This window comes from Neovison vison, chromosome 10 (genome assembly GCF_020171115.1).
Source record: "Neovison vison isolate M4711 chromosome 10, ASM_NN_V1, whole genome shotgun sequence".
In the NCBI taxonomy this organism is placed as follows: domain Eukaryota; kingdom Metazoa; phylum Chordata; class Mammalia; order Carnivora; family Mustelidae; genus Neogale; species Neogale vison.
Window position 1 is genome coordinate 41,609,034 of NC_058100.1, and position 20,270 is coordinate 41,629,303.

The 20,270-nt window shown below is 48.8% G+C and overlaps 1 protein-coding gene across 3 annotated transcripts in view; it reads right to left on the minus strand.

Annotated features, from left to right (window-relative positions):
• The window catches only part of SMYD3 (SET and MYND domain containing 3), a 689,511-nt gene that overhangs the window by 104,258 nt on the left and 564,983 nt on the right, over positions 1 to 20,270 (minus strand). For all 3 annotated transcript variants that reach the window (XM_044267073.1, XM_044267075.1, XM_044267076.1), the window contains one exon: positions 1,019 to 1,106. In XM_044267073.1, the coding sequence (XP_044123008.1) occupies positions 1,019 to 1,106 (88 nt within the window). The remainder of the gene's footprint in view (positions 1 to 1,018; positions 1,107 to 20,270) is intronic.

Sequence of the window (20,270 nt, forward strand, 5' to 3'; positions counted from 1 at the left end):
TTGACTGCTCTTAACTGGGTGTCTTCCTGAAATCCACATACAAACTTTACCAAAGAAATCCACGACTTTCCGGACTCACTTGCTCCAGGTGAGCCCACGCAGCAGGGCTGATCGTGGCTCCCTTTCCATTCTGTTAGTAATCAGTTACAGATTGTTTATCTACACTGCAACAGACAGACAAAAAACAACCCACTGGCTTCAGATTTCAGAAGATCCCTTTTTCACCTTTAAAAACAAGACCAGTTTGTCCATCCACCTCTCCTACTCTGTACAACTCCTTAAGGAAACTGTAGATAGAAACCTCATTTGCAGATGTTCTTACTGTCTGGGATCAGATTTCCCCCAAGGCATCTGAAGGACCTTTGTCATGTTTTTTGCTCAAGTGATCTCCCCTACTGGAAGCGACCTCCCTCTGAGCCTCTGCCCATTCAAACCCTGTTCCTGATTTGGGCTACTTCTCTCCCAGTACATCAGTGTGGCCTCCCTGAGGACCTCCAGCATAAGTGCTCTCTCCTTACTCTGAACTTTGACCCACTTGTGGTCCTTACTATTTATGCCCAGAAAATTTATTGTGCAGCAACTCCCTCTGCCATGGTAGTCATGGTTGATTAAATATGAAACTTCTAGATCTGAGAGTCAATGATTTTAACTTTGAAGGAGTCTAAGTTATTTTTTCCTAGAGACGTAGGTTGTGGGAGGAAAGGAACAGAAACTTGTTACCTAGTACAGTGCCTGTACACCATCTAGAGACTACTACTTACTGTCCTACTACTGGCATGAGTTTCGGTTACTGTCTGATGGTGGTGAGGTATTCACGTCGATCCTGCCATACTATGCCCAGCCATTACCTAGACTGTGGGCTGGGCTTTGGGATGCAGCCTGTGACCGTGAAACAGAATGAAACTCACTGGCTCATGCAGAGGTCAAACCATGGACTTGGCCTCATTAACGCCAAGCTCCAACCAATAAAGAAGCGACAGTCCCAACAGTATGGCTCAATCCACAGGTAAAAGGATACTCCAATGTGCCTTCAGTTCTTCAATTTTTTTCAAGGATTCTTGAACTTCCTTCCACACCTGCTCATCACCGGTGAGCATATCAGCGTCCTGTTCAGGCCAAATGAAGAGAACAGAAAGAAAGGCAAATTATTCAATTAATAAAGTGGGCAAAGGAGAAAAAAACGGGCAAAGGATCTAAACAGACGTTTCTCCAGAAAAGATATTCAAATGGCCAATAAGCACCTGGACAGATGCTCAACGTCATTAGCCATCATGGAAATGCAAATCAAAACCATAGAGAGGTATCACCTCACACCCCCCAGCCTGGCTATAAAGATGTCAGAAAGGCCGAGAATAACAAGTGTTGGCGAGGCTGTGGAGAAACCAAACTCTCCTGTGTTATTGGTAGCAACGTGAAATGCTGCGGGCACTGCAAAAACAGTCAGGCAGCGTCTTAAAAAGTTAAACATGGAGTTACCATATCATTAAACAATTTCGCTCCTTAGATCCCCAAGAGAGAGAAAAACAAGTTCACCCAAAAACCTGTGCATCAATGTTCACAGCAGCATAATTCTAGCAAATATGGTGGAAACAGCCCAAATGCCCATCAAATAAATGGATAAATAAAATGTGACGTATCCATACAGTGGAATATTACTGGCAGTGAAAAACAACGAAACACGGACGTCCCCTAAAAACACCGAGCTAAGTGCAAGAAGCCAGTCACAAAGGACCACATACTGTATGATTCCACTGAAATGAAGTATTCAGAATAGGCAAATCCACAGAGACAGAAAGTCAGTTACTCATTGGCTACGGAGGGGAAGGGCAGGGAGAAGTGGACGGGACTGCCAACAGGGATGGAGCTACTTCTCGGACCGATGGAAATGCCGTAAAATCCACTGTGTGCTTGGTTCCACGACTCTGTGAATATACTTGTATACTTCAACTGGCGGCTTTGTATCACATGTGGATTCTATCTTGATATAGCTGAGATATATTAGGATGGGGAAGAGGGGCAAGAGAAAGAACCATTTGTTTGGAGACAGGTACTTGAATCAAAAACGTAGTTATCAATCAAAATGCATCTGGGAAAGAGTAAGAGGAGTACAGTTACACCCATGTAAACGTATTGTGACTTCGGCAAAAACTTAAAAGAAGGAGGAGGAGAAGGAGGAGGAGACGAGGAGGCGAAAGAGAATACCCAACAATTTAAAAAGCAATTCAAAACAAAACTGTGGGGGCACCTGGGTGGCTTGGGTTAAGCCTCTGCCTTCGGCTCTGGTCGTGATCCCAGAGTCCTGGGATGGAGCCCCGCGTCGGGCTCTCTGCTCAGCAGGGAACCTGCTTCCCTTCCTCTTTCTCTGCCTGCCTCTCTGCCTACTTGTGATCTCTGTCTGTCAAATAAATAAATAAAAAAAACAAAAACAAAAACAAACAAACAAACAAAACTGTGAGTTATCATTTATTAAGCATGGTCCTCTGGTTTAGTAAGCAGGTCCTCTCTTTTTCTTGTGTGTCCACATTTTAAGAGCACCACAGCCACGCATGGCTGTAACCACCGTACTAGGTAGCACAGATTGAGAACAGCTCTATCATCACAAAAGTTCTACTGGACAGCGCTGCTTGAAAGAGGCTAATCAAAGCATCAAAAACTGTCATCAGATGCCATTCAAAACCAGGTGTTTAATATTCATTAAAATCTCAGTGGGGTTCAGGGAGAAGAACCATCCAAGGAAGTTGTATTAAATCATGGCCGAATCACGGTCAAGGGGAGGGAGGGCAGACTTTTTAAACTGCAGCAATCTCCCTGAAGATTATTACATGCCTCCTAGGGGAAGTTTATACAATGACTCTTGTGAGAACCACTGCCAGGGCAGGCCTGGGAGGAAGATACAGATCACTCTGGCGCGGCAGGGCAGAGACAAAAGAGGGCCATGGAGAGCCAGGGAAAAGAGATCCCAAGAACAGGGTGAGGCAGTGGGTGTGCACACGAGGAAACGTGGACGCTCGTGTCAGGCAGGGCGCCTGTGTGTAGCAGGGTTTTACAGGTTGGCCTATGAGTAACATCACAGGATGGTTTTTTAAAGGACACTATAAATACACCCTACTTTGGGGGGGCATTCTAAATAAGAACCCAGATTTCTATACACAAGAGAGGGAAATGAAAGTTACTTGCTTTTCAAAAGGTAGACATGCATCTCCTAAGTGCCTTCCCTAAGTCCACACTCACCTCCTCAAGCCTCCGTCCCACCATCTCACTCTGAAGCAACTCCCCAGCACCTCCCAGAAAGAGCCCGTGTGTTAAACCTTGACAATCATGGCTGTTTAGGATGGAATCTTCCTGGTTTGTGTTTTACTCCTGGCAGCTCAAGCTCTAGGCAAGACATCTCACTTGTTAGACTCTATAGGAGGCAGATAACAGGCCCCCGAAGATGTCCATGTCCCAGTCCCCAGAACCTATACATATGTCTGAATACGTAGCAAAGGGGAATCAGGTTGCCAGTGGGATTAAGACTGCTTGTCAGCTGATCTGAGAATAAGCAGCAGGTCCTGAACTCCCCAGGCGGGGCCCGTGGAATCACAAGTGTCTTTCAGGGCGGAAGAAGAGGTCAATGATGTAACTTGAGGACCCAACCTCACTGTCTGCTTAGAAGATGGAGGAAGGGACCCACAAACCAAGGAGCATAGGTGGCCTCCAGAAGCCAGCAGAGTCAAGGAAACAAACCCTGCCCTTCTGCCCCCTGCTAGGAGACTCTACAAGGAAAGGTAGCCCCGCCAAGGACCCTCATTTTCACCCAGTGAGACCTGTCTCAGGCTTCTGACCTACAGGACTGTAAGGGAATAAGTTTGTGTTGTTTCAAGCCACTGAGTTTGTGATCATCTGTTAGAGCAGCCATAGGACACTACTATAGCCCATACCACACCCACTGTTCTTCTGGCCACTGGACCTTGGCATGTGCCCCTCCCTGCAGCTGAAATTAAGTCACCTGATCATCTATTCTAAAAGCATCTCCTGAGTACCTACTGGGGCAATGTTCTAGACACTGAGAATAGAGCAGTAAAAAAAATCAGAGGGTTTACAATGAAGAGACAGGAGGAGCTTGGTATAACAGAAAACATACACACATGAAATAGATATTTATCCGAAGGAAAAACAAGTGAACAGGGAAGGGGGATAGGGAGTACTAGCCCCAGAGAGTTCCGTCTTAAGCAGGGTGATCAGGGAAAGCCTCACTGAGAAGATAATATAGAAGATCAGAGAGAGGTCAAGGGGTAGAAGATAGGAATTCCAGGCAGAGAGGACAGCCAGTGCCCCGGTGCTGAGCCAGGAGCTTGCCCGATGTTCCATAAACAGCCAAGAGACTGGTGTGGACAGAGTTCTTCCATTGTTGTTTGTGTACACGTTAGAGCTAAATATAGGTCCTCTGCTTTGATCCCGCCTCTCCGCACACCCAGCACAGAGCACTGTACGGAACAAATGCCCAGTGAAACATCCGTAGGATAGATCTGGAAGATGGAGGCTGCCATTTCTTTGGTCACGATCTGGATGTCCCTTGTATGGATTTCAATTACTCCTCACAACATCCTTGTAGGGCATCCATACCTCTAATGGCAAATGAGGCACAAGATACCTGCCCTACTCCTTAAGTATATGCCACAAACGTCCTTCTGTCATAACTGCCAGAGGCAAGATTCAAATCCAAGTCCATCTGGCTTAACGGCTCAAGCTCTTTGCACTAACTTTATGTTTTTTGTTGTTTTTTTAAATTTTTTAAAAGATATTATTCATTTATTTGACAGATCACAAGTAGGCAGAGAGGCAGGCAGAGAGAGAGAGAGAGAGGAGGAAGCAGGCTCCCTACTGAGCAGAGAGCCCGATGCGGGACTCGATCCCAGGACTCTGAGATCATGACCTGAGCTGAAGGCAGAGGCTTAACCCACTGAGCCACCCAGGTGCCCCTAACTTTATGTTTTATTTGCGTTTGTTTCTGTCCTAGGCTTGCTCAAAAGGTGAGACAGGTCTGGGAAGTAGTGACTTCAAAATATCTTCAACTCATGGTTTCTATGATCTTCCTAATCCCTGCATTTGGAAAAGGACAGTAGATCCTCCAACATGAGGGGCACCTGGGTGGCTCAGTCGGTTAGGTATCTGCCTTTGACTCAGATCATGATCCCGGAGTCCAGGGATCGAGCCCTGCATCGGGCTCCCTGCTCTGCCGGGAGCCTGCTTCTCTCTCTGCCCCTCCCCGTTGCTTGTGCTCTGTCCCTCTCTCCCTCTCTGTCTGAAAGAAATAAATCTTTATAAAACAACAACAAACCATCAACTCCCTGCAATGTCTCACTATGATGAGAGGTCGTATTCCCTGTACCCTCGGGTTCCAGATTCACCTCGCTCCCACCCACTATCTTGTTCTGTTCTGTGACTTCTGGGACTCTCCCTACAGTAGGGTCTCTCTCCCCTCTCCCCTCAGCGGGAAGGGGAACATCCGATTCTGCATGTATGTGCTCATATACATATGCATTTCTCTCTATATAGGACACGCATTCATAAACAGAGAAACAAGGTAGGGAAGCATAATTGAAATCTTCTACTTTTTTCCATTTGCAAATGTAAGAGTTTATTAGTGTGTTCTTTTCTACAGCCACTCGGGTATAAAGGTAGTAAATTTATACCCTTATTTCATGATTTCTTATCCAAGCATATCAAAGAGACTTGCTCTCATTTAGGACAGTCATTTAGGAAAAAAATTCCTTTTTGAATTTCTGCTTTACTGTGAGAATGGGGCTCCAGGGGGTGAGCCCTGAAATTGGTTTCTGATAGGTGGAAACATTCATTTTGCACACATCTATATTTTTTTCCTTTTTAAAAAATCAGATGTGCTATTGTTGAGTGTTCTACAAATGATAAAAATAGTTCTGACTAGAGGCAGAGGGATTCCTGAGGAGTTCACTCAGCCAGGAAATGATGATGAGAAGGATACGTTGGCTCCAGCACCGACAGCACCTCTGCCCTGACTAGCTGCGTGTCCCTTTGCAAGCCTTCCTCCTCCTGTCATCAGCTCCCCAAGCCGTGAAGGCAGCTGGCCCGACGCCCACCCCTATTCCTTCCACTTGACCACTCCCGGGGTGGAAGTAGCACCGAGCCACATTAGCTGTACCTCTGGTGACCTCTCTCTTGCGCACCTCCAGAAAAGTCTGTCAAGAGCTTGGCTTCATTTTAGACAAAAAACATGGCAATAGTTCATTTGAGGCCGACCTCTGTCTGCTGCTGTCAGGCCTTGGTAAGAATAAGGCTCCTGAGTCACTCCCTTCCCTCTCTGGCCTCCCCTGCCCCAGGGGCCGGGGGCCAACAACTCCCCGCGGTTCAAGTCTGTTCTCTCGATACTCGGTTCCTTCTTCCTCGCCCCATTCCGTCGTCTCAGAGCCCGCCCCAAGTCTGGCACACCCCAGGCTCTATGACTGCCATGACACTCCTTCTCAAACTAGAATCCTTCTCCTCGGATTCTGGAAGGACCCAGACAGCAGGCTCTGTGCTTCCCTCGGGTCACCTCTTCTGTTCACTTCTTTGATCTTCTTTCCATTTGCCCCTTTGGAACAAGCCTTGAATGTCCTCCCTCAGGAAATCGTGTCTCATGCTGCCCTCTGAGTTAACCCAGCCGTCCTGAGCCACTCTTGACACCAATCTGTCCTTGATGGTCGGCTTTCCTGTGTCCCCAACAAGTCTCAGAACTTCTGGAGGGACCATGATCCAACCGGATCTGTGTCCCCCATGCCAGCATGATCAGCTCCCCCGTATGTGTTTGGTGACCAACGACAGACGAGAGAGGAGTGATCTACCATCCACGGGTAACAGCAGCACAAGAATAAAACACCTCGACTTCACCACAACAGGAAAGAGACTCTCCACCAAGGAGATTGTGTGATCCACGCTTGTATCTCGACTGGTTTCTGATATTTCTACAGCACGATCATGTGGGAAGGGGTGATATTTCCACTGCAGCTGCCCGAAGCAGCTGAATGCCCAGATGTGGGTTTAGAAGATGATGTGAACTCTCTCCCCCACATAAGAAATGCCACACTCACTCGGGACCCCTGCTCCCTGACAACAGCATCACAGCGATTTGGGGGTGTCCTGTGTTGACTTTCCTGGCTTCATCCTGAGCGTCCCGTTGCTCCCTTGGCCCGGAGGTCCCGTCCCCATCTGACCCCTAGTGGACCCATGATGCCATTTAAGTTCCCTCAGACATAGCTGTTCCATCAATACCCTAGCGCCGTTCCCTTACCCATTAAAAAAAAAAAAAAAGGTGCCAGATGACAGGAGATAACCTCACCACGACATCAAAGGGTCCCACTCAACACATCCCACTGAACTGGCCAAACGCTTCCTTTGGGTTTCAGGGTAGGAAGCGTACCTGCCAGGTGCCAGTGGTGGATGGGAAATTTGAGTTTCTTAACAGGATAAGCTTGGGATCCGGCAAGGTGTCTCCCCTGGGGAAAGGTCTTTCAGGCTCTATCAGGCTCCAACATCAGACGCAGCCATCCAGATCGACTTTGTCTCTGAGACACTTAAACAGATGTGTTCACTCGGCTCACGAGCGCTGGACGCCGAAACTCTTGCACTGAGCTAATTTCAGATGGTTCGCATTAAAAGGAAAAGGAGAAAGGCAAGCTGCTTTCCAGGACTTCCTGTTATCCAATCCTTTTGCAAAGTCTAATTAGATTGGATGGGAGGGAGAGAAGAATAGAATGGGAAATAAAATTACAGGACACTTACAGACTTTTCCAGTAATTCAATAATTCTAGAGTCTCAAAAGAAGCAAAGTTTTTTCTGTGTTTGGTTTTTAAGACAGAATGAGGTTCAAATACAGAGCCTGCACTTAGGAGAGAGACTTAAACTCATGAGGGGAACAAACATTTGCAGAGCCCTGACTGAGATACTCTGCTTCATGGCGAATGGACTGGAACTAAGAGATTTATATACAACATCATTCAAAACCTTTATGATTCACAGAAAACATCTCTGCTGGAACCAATTTCCAACTCCTTTGGCAAAAACAACTGAGAGCAATTCAGATTTAACTTGAGGGGGAAAGTGGCTCTTTCATGAACTAGAAAAGCAGCGGTTAAAAATAGAGCATTCATTCCCCAAGCACAAAGCAGTCAATGGGCATTACGGATTGGGGAAGAAGGCAAAGGAAGGAATGTTCGCCACTTGAAGCACATTCAACTTGCTGCATGTTCTAATTAGCAATTAACAAGTGACTGTACACAATAATTAGAACTCGGTGAGAGGAACACTGGCTTTCGAGTCATAAACTGTAGATCTGAGTTCCTGCACTTCAGTTGCATGACCTCAGCAAGATGGTTATCCTTCCTGAAGCTAAGCTTCTTTGGTGGCAGCAACTCTTTGAGTGGTTCCTTTTCCTAACCCTCCTTTCGCACCCTCTAGAAGCACTAACATCATGAATGGCACCACACATAGTCTGAGTTCTCCATTTCTACCCCAGTGGGCAGGGGTCCCTGGGGGTCTGACTGGAGTCTGCCTTGCTTGGTGGGAGGGAGAACAGCCTTTTTTTTCTTTTTAAATAAAGATTTGTTTATTTAGGGGCACTTGGGTGGCTTAGTTGGTTAACCATCTGCCTTTGGCTCAGGTCGTGATTTCGGGGTCCTGGGATGGAGCCCTGGGTCGGGCTCCTTGCTCAGCGGGAAGCCTGCTCCTCTTACTGCCTGCCATTCCCCCTGCTCATGCTCTCTCTCTCTCTCTCTGACAAATAAATAAAATCTTTAAAAAAAAATTTTGTTAAGCATGAGCAGGGGGAGGGGCAGAGGGAGAGAGAGAAAAAGAAGCAAGCTTCCCGCTGAGTGCAGAGCTGGATGTGGGGCTCAATCCCAGGACCCCAAGATCAAGACCTGACCTGAAATCGAGTTGGATTCTCCATTGACTGAGCCATGCAGGCGCCCCAAGGCCAGTCTTAGTCTAACAGAGCATACGAAACCAAGAACCAGCTCTGCCAGGCCCCCACAGCTCTGCACATCCCCTTCCCTCTCCCTGGAAGCTTCTTGCTCAATGGAGCCATCTACACAAGCCTCCCCCTCTTCTAAGAAGCAGACCGAATGGCCTCTGACTCCAACTGGCACGTTCCACTGAGCTCCACGACGACTACGGCCATGGGAAGAGGCCAATGCAGGTGCCAGGGAGTCGTCCAGCTGCTGTGAGTGGTTGCCAGATGAAATTAAATCACCTTTCAAAGGTTATTTTCTTCCTCGACTTCAGGGAATGGCATGATCTCAAGGCCTACAAGCAGGATGCAGCGGGACTGTACATCCCTTGTCCTCACCAGCGCCCGGAGCTCCAGCCTCCCAGCCCTCCCAGAGCTCGGGGCAAATGTCCTCTGGCCAGGGTGGCCAGCCTTCTCCAGAGCTGCTCCTGCCACTACCTTGGGTCCAGCTCAGGAGCACTAGGGCAACGGGGAGCACTAACCCAGCCCAAATAAGCCCCTGTTGAGGGGCTCTCACGGAGCACCCCAAGCCTCTTGCAGCAGTGTTCCGCTGAACCCCCGTTTTGCTTTCTGTCCCCACACCAGCCAGCGCCCACGAAACGTGGCTTCCCAGATAGAAACAGGACTGAACTGCAATGACGAACTTCCCCCAGACCACCCACCCAGACCAACCACAGGTTCAAGGTTAAATCTTCAGGTCCACAGAACTGCCAGAAGGGGAGTGGCACCTTCACTGCTTCCAGGAAAGTGACAACAGCCCTGGGTGAGGTGAGAACATCTAGAACCACTAAGGGCCTTTTTCAACAACTTCCCTCTGTTCTGGGTACGCTCATCCCAGGGACTAAAGCTCGTTCTCAGCGAAATAAGCTCCTTTGTGTGTAAAATCAGGTCAATTTAGGGCAAATAAAAACCAGTTGGCATTCACACTCCGGGGGCAATGGGAGAGCCCAGCCAGGTCTGCGGGCTTGCCGGAAATCTGCCTATAGTGCAACACTTTGTGGAAAAGGCGTGATGGGCTGATGTACCAATGCAGGGAAACATTCCACAGAGACAGAAAGATCATTCCCTGCAGCCGCCTCACCAACTGGAAAGTTGTGTTCCTGAGGGTTCCTAATAGGGCTTATGTGAAGCAGGAGCTCCAGCCTGGAAAGTGCATTCAAGCAAATTCTTTCCGTGTCTGTACAGAGACAATCAAAGGGACGGCTGTGCGGCTGTGAACCCGCAAACTCCTCGCAGGGGCCCGCCAGCCTAGCGTAAACGCCGCAGAGTGGGAGGGTTGAGCCTCCGGGAAAAAAAAAAAGGCCAAGATTTTACATGAAAAATTATTCTAATAGCAACAGTCATTGAGATAAAATATACCCACAAATTTTAGGGCAGGTTTTCTTCTTTTTAAGATTTTATTTATTCATTCGAGAGAGAAAGAGAGCACAAGCAGGGGGGGAAGGGCAGTGGGAGAGAAAATCTCAAGCAGACTCTGCGTCAAGTGCAAAGCCTGACACGGGGCTTGATCTCATGACTCTGAGATCGTGACTGGAGCCAAATCAAGAGTCAGACGCCCAGATGACTGCACCACCCAGGCGCCCTGGGGTGGTTTTTTATTTTTTTTTTCGGGTTTTGTTTTAATGGAGATGTGAGCCAAGCTCTCACGGCCTCCAACCTGCCACACGTGCATCTCTTGCTTTTCCTCGTTTGGGAGGAAAACAGGACGTTTCCTGCAAACGGGAAAATGCTTTCTGTGGCGGCACAGAAGGGTGTGAGGGCCAACACTCTGATAGCAAGGGTTAGGATAACCTCGCCATGGTTCCTCCTGAGACATTTAAAAAACAGGAATGAACAACAGCGTGATCTGGGCTCAGTGTTCCCAGCACACGCGGGCGAGTGACAGGCAACACCAGGAAAATGGAAGTCGGGAGGCTGGAGCCCCCCAATCCGAGACTAACAACGCCTCCCGGCTCAGCCTCCCAGGTGAGCACCTGATGACGGTTACCATGGAGACGGAAACTAATCATTCCACTCCATTAGTCACCTATGTAGTCAGGGTCTGCTGCGCGTGAGGACAGACCTGAAATTCGGAAGCAGAGAGACTCTGGAATTTGTGTTCGTGCAACAAATGGCAAATACCTTCATTCTCTGTCTTCCTTCCTTCCTTCTATTTTAAGCCGAGTTTTCTCAGATTGGAAGAGCCCCAGTCAGAGCCCAGAGAGTATGCAGAGGACAGGACAAAGACGGCCCCTCGCCCCGAGTGCTCTCTGCCAAGCCGAGACTCTGACAATGACTGCTGAATCCACACATTCCCTCCACCACTTGTATGTACAGTGATTCTAGTGGGCAACATTCCAGACTCACAAGAACATGGGATTTGCTTATCTGCTAAAGCAAGCACATCAGATCCCTTCATCGGTGGTCCCAAGTCCAAGGAAGAGTTTAGCTGGGATCCAGGGACAGAGGCCCACACATGCTTTTTTCAGAGATAATCCTCAGGGTAACCAAAGGAAAGTATTTAATGTGACATCAGAATCTGTCCCTTCTCATCAGTTAATGCGATTTCCGGTCACCTCCCCTGCCCTCCTCAGAGCTGGCTTGCACAAACTCCCCAGTTCCTCTCGCCTTGTAAGGCATGGAGATCCTCGGACCATGAACCAAACGAGCAAAAAGTTCAGAAAGGAATCTGTTCCAAATGGAGGGGCAGAATTTTCTGTCGTATCTCAATCATATTTTCAAAAGGAGAGAGCCCAGAATTGCATTCATCTCTCCATGGAGAAAAGCCAGTGTGCTTCCAATTATTCAAAATAATTCTGCAGTCCGTGAATGAGTCTGTGCAAAGGTCTGTTCCTGGAAGCTCGGGGGTAGGGCACTGTGGCGGGGGAATCACTCATGGGCTGAGGGCCTGGCAGGGGAAGCGCTCCTTCCAAGGTCCCGGGATGGGGGGATAAGGGAGGAGAGAGGAGATGACCTGATTCCATGGTTCTTTTCTGCCCCACTTTATCCCCATCAGAGACCCCCCGCACAAAACTACCAGGACTGGGATGCTCTTTCCTGGCCACTCTGCTCCCTCTGGAGATGCACGGCTGGCGGAGCGCACCGGGAGCTTTCACGCTGGCGTCTCCCCAACGGAAAGCACATGTCTGCGTTTTATATTCCAGGAAACTCCAATCTGGCCCTTGGCCAGGAACCTCTTTATAATGTCAAAGATAAAAGCACTGGCCATGTTTGGCACCCTGCCCTCCCCTCCATTCTCTCGTAACCATCTCCTAAACCAAGAATGCGTTACTGCTCACAGGGCCTTCCAGACAAAGGTCTGGTGGAGCTTCATAAACAGCCCCAGATGACGATCCGAGGTGTCCGACTGCCCAGGAAGAGACAGAGGTACACAGAAGGGTAAGGGAATTCGCAGAGGCCATGCTAGAAATCACGGGGAGACTGGGAATTGAGGTGCTCAAGTATGTTCCCCAAATACGCCTGCTCCTGCTCAGGGAACCGCCAGGGTCATGGGCATCGTCTGTGAGACCCTGGCATGCCGCCAGCAGCAAATCTCAGATCTGCCTCAAGGAGTACAAGTACAGATGCAGTCTGGGCACTAATGTCTGACAAGGTCCTTATCCAATTTCCATTTCCAAAATGGCATTCTGGGTAGACGAGGGGGCATAATTCTCTCTTCTCATACCCCTGGACCCAGGGAAAGCTATGATGCCAGCCATGGAGGGTTTATGAAATCATTAGCGCTTAATCGGGTTTTATTTTCTTTTTGAGTCATACTTTGTGGGTCAAAAGTATAAAGCCCAGCTGTTTTCCTTTAACGTTTCTTTTTTTTTTTTTTTAAGATTTTATTTATTTATTTGAGAGAGAGAGCAGAGCGAGACAGCAAATGGAGTGAGGTGGGGCAAGCAGCAGAGGGAGGGGGAGAAGCAGGGTCCCTGATAAGCAGAGAGCCCGACATGGGACTCGATCCCAGGACCCCAGGAACATGACCTGAGCTGAAGGTAGATACTTAACTGACTGAGCCACCTAGGCGCCCCTTCCTTTAACATTTCTGTTTTACAGTCTGTTTAACTTTCTAGATTCTGTGAGAGTAGGATTCTAATATTAGTAAATGCTTATCATCAATTAGAATAGGCAAGGATTTCTTTTCTGGAAGTAAACAAATATGAAAATCTTTCCACCTTTGTGCAAGAGTAGACTGTTTTTTGTCACCAGTGGGCGCCGAACTACTTGGGATAGGCCCTTTTTCACAGAGCTCAGAGGCTTTCGTTTGCTCTCGGGGGCTACAGCATGCTGCCTTGCTTCCCACCCTGCCAAGAACAGACCCACCTGTCCCCCCATCCACATGGGGCCCGTGCTCTACGGGATCCCTTCAGACTCAGACCTGTCAGCTCCTGTCCCGTTGGTTCTCGTCCCTGCTGTCAGGGTGCGATGCGGTGGGTGCATTTCACAATCACTGGGACAGCGTCCAAAAACACAAGGACCCAGATCCCATCCAGGCAAATGACAGCAGCAACTCTGGGGGGCAGCTGGGTATCTGGGTCTTTCGCAAGCTCACCGGGTCATACTAATGCACAGTCCGGAATGAGGACCAGGGCCTGCCTCCTCCACCACTTCTTATGTCTGTGATCACACTGTCACTTCTTGTGTCAACACCCTGAAGATTTGTCACAAGCACTTAATGGTTTTCTTCCCATCTCCTCAACCTACAATTACAACTCCCATGCTCTCTGCGTTTGCGCAAATTAGTTTATTCGTTTAAGACCCAAGAAGCGATCAAGTCCACAGCGCTATTAGTACCGGGCTCTTGAGACTGTCTTCAGGCCAGTATGCGCTGACATTTCCCGCATACACACTGGGCTAGGCATCGAAACTGCAAAGATGTAGGTGAGACCAGCCTGGCCTCAAGGGGCTTACGGTCGCAGTGCAAAGAGCCACCTACACATATCATTTCTGGATGTTGCATGTGACAAGAGACAAGCCCTGGGGCTCGGGGCGGGAGCACAGAGGCAGCATCCTTTCCTAGGCAGCTGGGGCTCCACCAAGTGTCCCAGGGAGGATGATGTCTGGGATCCATCATGAAGACTCTGGAAGTCTTAGCCAAGAGGTAAAGGGCGGGAGACAGCAGGAGAAGTGAGGGGGAGGGGGAAGAGATATGTGGGGCACGGGTGATGACGTGGAGGGTGGGGGGTGCACCTCGGTCCTCCGTGGCCCTACTGGGTGTGCAGCTACTGCTGTTTGGACTTAGATACTTTTGGCGGGGGCAGGGGTGCCTACTGGGGACTTACTTCAAAATACACCCCCCGACCTGTAAACAAAATGCTGAATCAAGCCATGAATAGAGGGACAGGGAAGAAAGCAAGGGTCTCGAGATGCGTTGAGGAGCAGGGAGGAGGTCCCAAGAAAGGCTGAACTTGATCCTGGGTGGGCAATGGAGACATGGAAGGAGCTTCGGTAGAAACCAACACCGTAGAAACGGTGTTGTTCAAATGTCTGTGTGGAAATCCACTGAAGAGTGGGGGGACTGCAGGCAGGAAGCAAGGTGGATGTTTCGAGAGTCCAGACAAGAGGATGTGCACCCAGAAAAGGCAACGACTTGGGGACAGGGATGGGAGGAAGGAGAGAACTTGAGAGAACCTGAGATGGCGCCGGCTTCGGGGGGACCCTGGAGTGACTGCCGCGGAGCATCAGACTCTGTGCCTGGGTGCGCGACGAGGACTGCAGAGGGCACCGGGGTGGGGGAAGAAGGTGTTTAGGACACGTTCGGGTCCTGACTGGGAGGTGCTCCCAACACCCAGCCCATCGCGAGAGGGAAATGGGAAAGCAGAGCCAGCAGCCGAGCAAAGGCGAGAAGCACGGGCTCGGGAGTCCGTGTCGGGACGCGGAATCTAAAGACGTGCGTGTTCGAGAAGCCCCCCCAGGCCAGGAGAGCCGGCGCCAGCACTCGAGGAGCTGAGCAGGAGAAGGGGAGGAGGCGCAAGAGCTAGGATGGGGGCATCGGGCTCACTGGCATCGGGAGGGGACAGTCTCTGAGGTGATGACAGGAAGGCCATCGGGAAGAGAAGAGAAGAGAAAACAAGGAGACATTATGCGCATAGATGACTCTCTCAGGGGCTTTCACAAATTCAAGAAAAGGAAACAGTGGGTAGAAGCAAAAGCAGCTGCTTCCAAATCCTGGAAGAGAGCGTGTTCACGCAGCAGGGAAAGACGCCGAGTCAAGGGAGAGCCCGGGCGCTGGCTGGAGGAGCCAGGCCACTGAGGTCATTAGCTGGGTGGCAGTGACACTGGGCTCTGCGACAGGCAGGCGGCCTACGGAGGGGTGGGAAGCCGAGGGACAATGTGCTTGACAGGAGCACGATTTCTGTGCCTCCCGAAATCAGGAGGAGGGAGCAGTCACGAAAGCTGCAAAAGCTGGGGGAGAAGAGGACGGGAAGGGGGGCACCTGAGGACACGCAGGGCAGCTTGGCGAGGTGGCAGGCCAGCTGGCGGGGAGGCCGGGAGCAACCCCAGCGTTCACCTACAGGACCTGTGATGCTCTTGGGCACGACTCCATGTTACGGTGCTGGAACAGAAAAGCAGGAACCACCAGGAAGCCCGCACACATGTCTTGGTCTATGACTCCCATGACAGATTTTAGAACAACCTGCCCATCTCTCTGCCCTCGCTTCCAATGCATTTTTGGTTTTGGCTTTGTAACAAAGCAACTGCAGTCTTAATAATGAGGACACAATCATCATTAATCCATGATGAGCCACTGCAAGGGCACCAATCCACCTTCTTAGAAAAAGATCGGAAAGCAGGATGGTTAAGGGCTGTTAAGCCTTCCCAGCCAGAAGCAAGACAAGAGGATGGACTGAGAGCGTGTGTAGAAGTCCTCGGCACAGCAGCCAGTTCATAGGAACCGCTGCACATGAGCGATATTGTCACAGAAGGCAAGACCCGGAACAGACAACACAAGGACATTCACAAAGGAGAAGCAGTAGTCTCAGGACAGTGTGAGAAGGCTTAGGAAAAGCTGTTCTAGTGAATTCTAGTGCTCCTCGAGCAAGGAAGCATGCACGGGAGGGAAGCATTTACTGCTCGGAGGAAGTGGTGAGAGATCACGGGGGAACAGAAAGAACAGAGATACATGGTTCTTAGGGTTTGTTTCTTTTTTTCCTTTTTCTTCCTCCCAAAATGATTCAAAAATAGAACAGAGAAGAACCCGGCATTTTAGAAAAGGTCCCATGTTTAATTCCAGAAGAACTATATCCCAGGGTCATCAAAGAACTCTGCAAGGCGGCCAGGAAACCACTATTATTCCTCTCTGCAGAACTGGGAGAAAGGGAGCGACAGCGGAAGCCCAAAGAGGTGGCAGACTGAGTCCCAAGAAGATAGCAAAAACAGAGGTCCGCACAATGGCAGCCTTCCGTCAGATCACCAACTGCCCATCTCTGGCTAAAGCTTGCTGTGGCTTGAAAAGGTAAAGTGTATCCACTAGAGACAGCATGGCAGCATCTAGAACAAATCTTGGCAACAGATGCTCATTTTTTCAAAAAGACTACATAGATCTACAGTTAAGAGCAGTGTGCTGTAAACTTAAATGTTCGCTAAGGCGCTCCTGGGGGGCTCAGTCGGCAAAGCGTCTGCCTTCAGCTCAGGTCATGATCCCAGTGTCCTGGGATGGCCGCATCGGGCTCCCTGCTCAGTGGGGAGTCTGCTTCCTCTTTTCCCTCTGCCCCTCCCCCCACACTCATGCTCTCTCTCTCTCAAATATATAAATAAAATCTTTTTTAAAAATACGCTAAGAGGGTAGATCTTACCAGATCTTTTTGGGACCAGATTTTAAGTATTCTCGTCACAAAAAAATGAAGTAATAAAAAGCATAGAAGAAAACTTCTGGACGCGATGGGTAGATTTCCAGCATAGCCTGTGCCGATGGCTGCCAGCATGCGTACCAACTTCCAAAGCCATCACACGACACACACTGAATACATACGGCCATCTGCAGGCCCGTCACAGCACGGTAAAGTGTTTTAAAAGAAGGCAGTCTGGTTAGGGTGTATCGACTCGGGGCTGACTAAACAGCCAAGCATTTCTCAGGACTGACTGATGTCAAGCCCAGACCATGGCTTGGTAGGAATCGGTGGGGCTGAGTCTCAGAGGACAGGCCAGGAAAGGCACGAACAATCACACCACTTAGGAAAGGTTTGTTGTACTAATTGTTTTCACTGCTTTATCTCACTGCTGAGATTCAAAGAAACCGAATCATTTCAACAAGGTAGAAAGTAAAAACCATTTCAGTCCCTCCTCTATAGATGACAAGACGGCAGCTGGGAAGGATGACAAACATCTTCCAGTTCAAGTAGCTAGAAAGTGGGGGCAACGGATTTGAGCCCCTGGTTGCGTAATCCAAAAGCCACTGTGAACGCGCAAGAGCCAGAGACCAGAATAAGGAACCGATTTACTTTTCGTTGCTCCACCGGGCAGAAGGAGACTCTCATGAGGTTAAAAGAGGCAGTTTTCAGCTCATGAGACTAATGAATTTTGCAATCGCGGCTGCCTGAGAACGGAATGGTCGGTCTACTCAAACTGAGTGTCCTGAGCTCTCCACTGAGATGTTCACACGGAGCAGGGACACCCACCTAGCAGGGACAGGACAGGAGGGTTCTGCCCTGGCTGCTGTGACCTCTCTGCGTCCCTGTGAGATATGCAGACATCTGACTAGAGAATGGCAATAATATTTATGCTCTTGACCAGATCAAGAAACTCACCAATCTAGGTACATCACCAAGCCCGTGTGACTAAAGTCTGGGTTCACAAACGCTGGAAATGTGTGCCATCTCGGAGGAGAGAGAAATGCTAGGAGCATGAATCTTCCAAGATGACAACTGGGACTAGACATCCCATCTTTGCACGGGGTGGTTTACAGGTGGGTCTGTAAGTCTCAGTGTGGGGAGCTGGGGTAGGTCATGTTTGGAGGAGACAAGAATATTCCTGATGGTCCACTGTTTGAACTATTATGAAACTGCTTATGAACAAAAGTCATCTTCAAGCTTCTAGTAATATAGTTACTTGGCAGATCCTATAGGGCTTAACTTGATGCTAGGCTTAACTTACCCAATCATGCAACACAAATTTATTAAGCACCGTAATTGCTACGGAAGCACTTTGTGGCCACTGAAGACACGACAGAAAACGAGACTGGGAAGGTCATCCCTACTTTTTTAGCAAGTAAGCCAACAGGCAACGACCAGTAATGACATGTATTAATTGCTTGTGCTGCAGTGGAGAGAAGGAACAAGGAGAGAGACACCTGCTTTCCACAGGGTGGTCAAGGACGGCTCCCTAAGGAGGCGATAAAGAGCCAGGCAAACACAAGCTACAGAAAGACTGTTCCAGGCAGAGGGAAGCCAAGTGCAAGGACCCCAGGGCAGGAAAGAGTTCGGTGTGTCCCAGGCACGAGCCTGAGTGGAGGCTGGAAAAGTCAGCAGGAGCCAGGCCACGCAGGGCCCGTTGGCCGGGTCCATGAAGCTCAATCTCCTCTTGCAGGTGAGCGGGGCACTGAGAAAGAGGGTCCCTCCCGAAAACATCCTTCTGGCTTCTTTGGAAAAAGGAAGTTCCAGAGTATCAGGGTAGAAAGAGACCACTTAGGACACGCTTGCAGCGGCCTAGACAAGAGAGAACGGTGCTAAAAACTGACCAGTAGAATCAGAGCTATTAGGGGAAGGAGAGGAAGAGTCAATGGTCTGGTGTCCATCATGAGGTCTTGACTTAAGCTCCTCTGGGCCGGTGTGCGGGCCGGTAAACACTGGTTTGGTTTACCAGCCCCCGCTTCCCCAAGCGCCCGTCCCAGGCTATCAACAACAAAACTCTGCATTCTTAAGTCTAAGTCATCAAACCTTTTTCTCATCTCAAAGGGAGCCCATCCAGAGCTTGAAATTAGGATGATACAGCAAAAATGAGTTTATAATTGTGGGTGATGGTTCTAAAGCTATTTTCAAACACAGGTCAGAGGGGGGGTGGCGTGCAGCAATGACAATGAGAACCAAGTTTGGAAAACTTGCAATGAGGTATCTGCGGCAACAATTTAATGACTTAAAATAAATAAATAAGCATCCTAGGGTACCCTTGGGTCCCGAATCTTATTCCATTACACATCTGTTCAGCAATGGAACGAGGAAGTTAATTACTTTTCTATGACACGTGTGTATTTTGTGAGACACCACACTGCACCAGTTAATAATGATCTACCTTCTGTTGACACAAAATGTTTAAATTAATAAAAATCGAAATGATACATCTCATAGCAAAGCACACTTAATTGAAAGTCTGGATGGCAGGAGCAGTAATTTTCCTGGGTAAAAATTACTGAGATGTGCTTATGGTAGCATGAAAAGCTCCATCAATACCGGGACTTGTGTAGGCAGACCATTCCGGGAAGCTAGCTATACTTTACAGAAAGGGAAGGCGTCTCCAGTTGCTAATACCACAGCACAGAGACTGTCAGAGAAGGAAACCGAGTGGATATCCAGTAATCACCCGTAATTGACAATATTAGTGATTTTACATTTAAACTTGTCTGTTCAATCTTTAGGTCTGAAATGACAAACGCAGAAAGGGTATAAACAATCCCTTGAAGCTCTGCTATTAATATTAAAAATCTGTCTGCTCTCCACCGACGACGGTACCCTTGGTAACTAGATACTAAACCAACAGCATTGTGGAAACAGTTTATTTTTCCCCAACGATAGAGCAGTATTAGATTACCTTGGAAAAAGCCAGATAACATCGAGAGGAGGCTCCCAGCACCAGGGCTGAGGGCACCATCTAAATAAACTTGACAGGAGTGTCTCGTGTCAGCCTTGAAACCACCGAAAGGCAAGTCTGAAACCTAAGACACTGTGTCACAGTTTTGCTCCTTTCTGCTTATTTTGGGGCAAAACCCAAAAGAGTCCACCACCTTGCTTCCATCTTTAAACTGTCCCCCCCACTACTCTGTTTGCCACTTTATCTTGTTTATAAAACAATAGAACTGGGGCGCCTAGGTGGCTTAGGTGGTTAAGCATCTGCCTTTGGCTCAAGTCATGATCCTGGGGTCCTGGGATTGAGCCCCACATTGGGCTCCTTGCTCAGTGGGGAGCCTGCTTCTCCCTCTGCTGCTCCCCCCAGTCATGTGAAGTCTTTCCCTCTCAAATAATAAACAAATAAATAAAACAAATAAAATCTTAAATATATATATAAATATAAATATATGAATATAAATATGTATATGTGTGTACATACACATATATACATACATATATATAAA